Source organism: Nicotiana tomentosiformis, chromosome 2 (genome assembly GCF_000390325.3).
Source record: "Nicotiana tomentosiformis chromosome 2, ASM39032v3, whole genome shotgun sequence".
NCBI lineage: Eukaryota > Viridiplantae > Streptophyta > Magnoliopsida > Solanales > Solanaceae > Nicotiana > Nicotiana tomentosiformis.
The window spans coordinates 81,509,046-81,515,975 of record NC_090813.1 but is presented as its reverse complement, the minus strand read 5'-3'; the positions used below and the strand labels follow the sequence as shown (position 1 = coordinate 81,515,975).

At 41.0% G+C, this 6,930-nt stretch overlaps 1 protein-coding gene across 1 annotated transcript; it reads left to right on the top strand.

Moving 5' to 3' along the window:
- The first annotated feature begins 1,214 nt into the window (after nucleotides 1-1,214).
- On the top strand, nucleotides 1,215-2,354 carry LOC138905144 (uncharacterized). Its single transcript, XM_070193651.1, has one exon. The coding sequence runs from the start codon at nucleotides 1,215-1,217 to the stop codon at nucleotides 2,352-2,354; it is 1,140 nt and encodes a 379-aa protein (XP_070049752.1).
- The last annotated feature ends 4,576 nt before the right edge of the window (nucleotides 2,355-6,930 follow it).

The window sequence follows — 6,930 nt, the reverse complement described above, 5'->3', positions numbered from 1 at the left end:
TCTTGAACCTCAAGCCAATAGAAGAGGCTGAGTGCCTCTTGACAATGTGCCCATTCCACCCCACTTCCACCACGAGTGGCTCCACACTGGGTGTTGACAAATGAAGTATATGCAAGTGCAATAGTCCATCCCCGTATTAGGGTAGGAAACTTTCAAATAACCAATGTGATGCTCACTTTGCTAGAGCAATGAGGCTTCTTCACCGGTGCTCCTTGTCAAGATGCATACAAATATTTGAAGGGGTCTGTGGACACGTGTTGGAGGAGTAAACAAACAAATGTCTTCGAGGATACTTTGAAGCTAAGACTTTTTCCTTTCTCTCTATGGTGGAAAGATTTAGATTGGTTAGAACGTTTGCCAAACCATTCCATTGGAATGAATTGGCGGAAAAGTTCATTTATAAGTACTTCTCTCTGGGGTACATGGCTACACTTAGGGATGAGATTCTAGTATTCAAGCAAGAGCCCAATGAACCACTACACAAGATATGGGAGCGATATAAAACAATGGTTAAAGAATGTCCCAACAATGATATGGCGGAGAACATGATTTAACATACTTTCTATCGTGGGATCAATACAACCAACCAATGTGTAGTGAATCAACTTGCCGGTGTGAGCTTCATGACTATGCCTTATGCCGAGGCATGTGAGATTTTAGATGAAATAGTGGATATATCATCGACATGGCAATCCCGGGCTAATGTTCCACAAGGTGATCCCAACTTGATTCACCTCCACAAAGAGTTGCCTGACCATGGGCAAGCCATAGCCGAATTGAATACCACCATAAATCAACTAGCAAAGGCTCAACTTCAACAAGTGAAAACTCCTAGGCAAGTCAATGCTATGGAGGGAGTAAACATGATGGTGAACAAATGGAAAACCAAAGGTCCACACATGCAACAACGAGTGGACAATTTTGTGCAAGAAGATAGTGGTTTGATCAAGATGATTCTTACAATGACCAAGAAGAGGAGGTGCAATATGTGAACAAATTTCAAGGTCAACGAAACAATTTCCAAGTCCCAAATCAAGAACAATGGCGACCTCAAAACAATCAAGGCAATTGAAATTCTAACAACCAGGTAATTGGAGTGGTGGAAACAATCAAGGGAATTGGCATAACATCAACAACCAGGGAAATTGGAATGGAAATAATCAAGGTAATTGGGGATGTAATAATCAAGGTGGATGAAACAATAATCAAGGCAAATGGGGTCAGGTTTTCAAAGGCCCCCAATGTATCAACAACCGAGCAACTCGCCTCCTTATCCTTCCCATGGTCCTAGTTCATCCAATAGTGAAATGGTTAGTATTGAGAACATGTTCAAGCAAATGATGGAAAAGAATGCCGATTCCGATGCCCAACTTGCCTCACACAACACATCGATCCTCAACTTAGAAGTTCAAATGGGGCAAATCTCTCAAGCTATAAATTCGCGTCCTAAAGGGGCACTACCAAATGATACGGTGGTGAGCCCAAAGGGTAGGAACAACATGGGGCATGCTATGGCCGTTACTACAAGAAGAGGAAGAGGTGGGAATGCACCCACCTCAAGTCAAAGGCAACTTATGGATGATGAGAAAGTGGTACAAGAAGAAGAGGTCTCGAACGATGTGGTGCGAACAAATGATGAGGTTCAGATTGATATTAATGATAATGTGGAAGAGACTCAAGAGGATGTGAACCTATATAGAGATCGCGTTATTGGCATACCAAAACCGATAGTGCAAAAGTCTAAGGCACCATTGCCTAAGCTTCCACCTCCATATCCTCAAAGGCTCGCCAAGCAAAATGGCGAGAATCAATTCAAAAAGTTCATTGAAATGATGAAGAGTCTCTCAGTCAATGTGACATTAGTTGAAGCTTTGGAACAAATGTCCGGTTATGCAAAGTTTATAAAGGATCTTGTGACAAAGAAGCGGTCGATGAGTTTTGAAACTATCAAGGTCACTCATCAAGTGAGTGCAATTGTGCATTTAATGGATCCTAAATTAGAAGATCCCGATGCTTTCACAATTCCTTGCACAATTGGAACTGCCGAGTTTGCTAAAGCTCTTTGTGATCTTGGGAAAAGTATCAATTTAATGCCCTATTGGATTTTCAAGACGTTGGAAATTGGGAAACCAATACCCACCTCTATGAGATTGAAAATGGTCGATCGGACAATGAGGAGACCGTTGGGAGTGATTGAAGATGTATTGGTTCGTGTTGATAAATTTATTCTTCTGGCGGATTTTGTCATTCTTGATTGTGAAGTGGATTATGAGGTGACGATTATTCTTGGAAGACATTTCCTTGCTACAGGGAAGGCTCTTTGTGATGTGGAAGCCGGAGAACTCATTTTCTGAGTGGGTAATGAAAACGTGGTATTCCACGTGTGCAAATCCGCCCGGCAACCAAATAGCAACGAACTGTGTTCTTTTGTGGACTTGGTGACCGATGTGATTGTTGATGATACAAATGCCACGATCAATGTGGGTGATATGTTGGAGGCCGTCTTGCTCAACTTTGATGATGACAAGATGGATGGCTTCATGAAATGTGTGAACTCTTTGCAAAGAATGGGGTCGTACAACTATGTACTCCGGAAACTATCCTTGGATCTTGAAAATAGGACTACTCCTCCTACAAAGCCTTCCATTGAAGAGCCTCCTACCTTGGAGTTAAATCCATTGCCTCCACATATTCGGTATGAATTTCTTGGACCTTATTCTACTTTACTGGTTATTCTTTCCTCTTGTTTGACTAACGTGCAGGTAGACTCTACATTGGCAGTGCTACATATGAGGAAGAAGGCTATTGGATGGACATTGGCGGATATTCGAGGAATAAGCCCCGTATTTTACATGCACAAGATCAACTTGGAGGAGGATGCCAAACCATCTATTGAACATCAAAGGAGACTCAATGAGGCTATGCAAGAAGTGGTCAAGAAGGAGATTATCAAGTGGTTGGATGCCGGAGTTCTCTACCCCATTTTTGATAGTTCGTGGACTTCTCCGGTGCAATGTGTCCTGAATAAGGGGGGCATGACGGTGGTCACCAATGACAAGAATGAGTTAATTCCCACAAGAACGGCAACCGGGTGGAGAGTGTGTATGGACTTTCGCAAGCTCAACAAAGTCACAAGGAAAGATCATTTTCCACTTCCCATCTTTGATCAAATGCTTGATAGGTTGGCCGGCCGTGCTTTCTATTACTTTCTAGATGGATATTCAGGCTACAACCAAATCCTTATTGCTCCGGAGGATCAAGTGAAAACAACTTTTACATGTTCCTATGGTACTTTCGCCTTCAAGCGGATGCCATTTGGGTTATGTAATGCACCGATGACTTTTTAAAGGTGTATGATGGCTATATTCATGGACATGGTGGAGGACTACCTTGAAGTTTTCATGGATGACTACTCGGTGGTTGGGGATTCCTTTGATGATTGCTTGGCAAATTTGGATATAGTATTGGCAAGATGTGAAGAAACAAATTTGGTGCTAAATTGGAAGAAGTATCATTTCATGGTCGAGGAAGGCATTGTCCTTGGCCACAAGATCTCAAAGAATGGCATTGAAGTCAACAAGGCAAAGATTGAGGTGATTTCTAAACTTCTATCTCCAACTTCGGTAAAAGGCATGCGGAGTTTCTTAGGCCAAGCGGGGTTTTACCGACGCTTCATCAAGGATTTCTCTAAAGTGGTGAACCCGTTGTGCAAGCTTTTAGAGAAAGATGCTAAGTTTCACTTCAATTATGATTGCATGAGAGCCTTCAAATTTTTAAAGTTTAAATTGATAACCACTCCCATTATCACCGCTCCTAATTGGAGTATTCCTTTTGAGCTCATGTCGATGCCAGTGGCGTAGCGGTTGGGGCTGTTTTGGGGCAACTCATCAACAAGATTTTTCATCTGGTCTACTATGCTAGTAAGACCATGAATGGTGCCCAAGTCAACTATACCGTTATGGAGAAATAGCTCCTTTCCACTGTGTTTGCAATTGAGAAGTTTCGCCCGTACTTGATGGGTGTGAAAGTTATAATCCACATGGATCATATGACATTTCGCTATCTTATGAGCAAGTAAGATTCCAAATCTCGATTGATGAGATGGGTGATTTTGTCGCAAGAGTTTCATATTGACATCCAATATAGAAAAAGGGAGTAAAAATCTAGTGGCGGACCACTTGTCGCGTCTGGAGAGGGGGGAGAGGCCGCATGATGGCCTTGAAATCAATAACTCCTTCCCCGACGAGCAACTCTTGTCTATATTAATGAAGGATGTGCCATGGTTCGTGGATCTAGCAAATTTTCTTGTGTGTGGAATCACCCCAAATGAGTTCTCTTCAAACCAAAGGAAGAAACTCAAACGAGATTGTCAAGATTATTATTGGGATGAACCATACCTTTTCCGGATTTGCACGGATGGGGTGATTAGAAGATGCGTACCGGAAGAAGAGCAAAGTGACATTCTTGAGGCTTGTCATTCTTCGCCATATGGTGGTCACCATGATGGAGCAAGAACGGCGACCAAAGTGCTAAGTTGCGGTTTCTATTGGCTCACTCTTTACACTAATGCAAGTGATGTGGTGAAAAGATGTGATGAATGTCAACGGGCCGGTGGAATCTCAAAGAAGAATCAAATGCCTCTCACAACCATTTTGGAGATTTATATCTTTGATGTATGGGGTATTTATTTCATGGGTCCTTTTGTGAGTTCTTGTGGAAACACCTACATCTTGGTCATGGCTGATTATGTATCTAAATGGGTTGAGGCCATTGTTCTACCCAACAATGAAGCGAGAAGTGTGGTGGAGTTCTTGGAGAAGAATATTTTCATAAGTTTAGGTACTCTGTGGGCTATCATAAGCGATGGGGGGTCACATTTTTGCCACAAGGCTTTTAAAACATTACTTACCAAGTATGGCGTTACACATAAAGTTACGACTCCATATCATCCACAAGCTAGCGGTCAAGTGGAAGTCTCCAACTGGGAGATAAAGAGTATCTTGTCCAAAACAGTGAATGCTAACCGGACGGATTGGTCCAAAAAACTTGATGATGAATTATGGGCTTATCAAACTGCTTTCAAAACTCCTATCTGAATGTCTCTATACTGGCTGGTGTTTAGCGAAGCTTGTCATCTTCCGTTGGAACTTGAGCACAAATCCATGTAGGATCTAAAAAAGTTGAATCTTGATTGGGATGTAGCCGCTAACTTGAGGGTTGCACATTTGAATGAATTGAATGAGTTCTGGTGCCATGCTTACGCTGTCACGACCCAAACCAATGGGCCGCGACGGGCACCCGGTACCTTACTCAATCGAGTACCAACATAACGTATCTTTTCGTATAAAACTATCATAGATAACTGAGCAGGATAGGCTGCCGTGAGATAAGTAGAATACAACATCTAATACCAACTTATACATAAGACATACATGCCTATAAGACCAAAATAACCACTCGTACACTGAACATAGGCCGACAAGGCCATACAATCTTTTACTTACATGACATCTGTCTACAAGCCTATAAGAATACATGATTGTCATAATGGTCAGGATAGAGCCCCGCCATACAAAACAATACACGTCTAAATCATACTGACCAAACAAGCAATTTCAGAGCAAATGTAGTGCCCCAACACCTTTTGCTGAGCTGATTGCCTACTTGGAGGACTCTCAACCTGTCTAACGGGACCTGCAGACATGAAATGCAGCATCCCCAGGGAAAAATGACGTCAGTACAAATAATGTACCGAGTATGTAAGGAATGTAAACTAGTAAATAATAGACATGAGAGAAACATGGAGTAAAAGACTCGACATGTAAGTCCGAATAACTCTGTGAATCATTAATATTTATAATATCATGCATATGCGTATAAATGTCATACCATGCTTAGGTATATACGTTCATAACATCATCAAGCCTCTGAGGGCATCCCATCATATCATCTCGGCCACTGTAGGCAAATCATCAACATATACCAGCTGATCAGGTGGTGGTGCGTATATAACACCGTAACCTTTTTCCATATCCCATATACATATATTGTACATATATACACGTATATAATGCCATATGGTCATGGGTCAATGTAAACGAATGTAATGCATGAGAAGTACGTCAATAAAATATCTCAAGAATGTCATAAGACCATTATGACTCTGATTAATTTCACAAAATAAACTTATCAACTTAGTATTTTCTGAAACCCATGAAGAGATGATAGAATAATAAGACACACATCGAATCAAGAATATAGACACCCCTAGTATTTATATGAATAGAGTCATTTATGAATGTTGCGTATTTTGCTCGTTTCATTTGGACCATGCCAAAAGAAAAGAAGGTATATCCTTAACATACCTGAGCCGATTCTCTTGACAATCCTTCTAACACACGCCAATCGCGACAAAACACGTAACAACAAATCGAAGTAGGGGAAAATCCGTATGATATTCTTGAGAAAGATTGCATCGTACTCCCTTAGAATCGCAAAATCGCGTTGCTATAACATTACGTAGTCTCGTATGATTTTTATAGCACTATCACGTTGCTTAACATTTAATCTTTCATGAATGAGTTACTGAAGCATTCTTTGAACTTTTGTAGAGATTCCATAATGAATTAAAGAGATCCTTTTTAATATTTGAGTGTGGCCCCACTTGAATAATGACTAAGCCACAAAATCTTGTAATTGTGACAAAAAGTTATATGACTTAAAGAGTCATATTTAACTAAGGCTCCTTGGATCCTACGATGGGGTTCAAGGATTTATCCAAAAGATCTTAATAAATTATCAATCTTCCTCCACTTTCTGCCACGTGAGGGGCTTTGTCCCCACCTACAATTATCCACAAATCCTTAATTATACGGTTAATCTGCCATTAAACCAATAATTGATCAATTACTCACACAATGAACAATTATC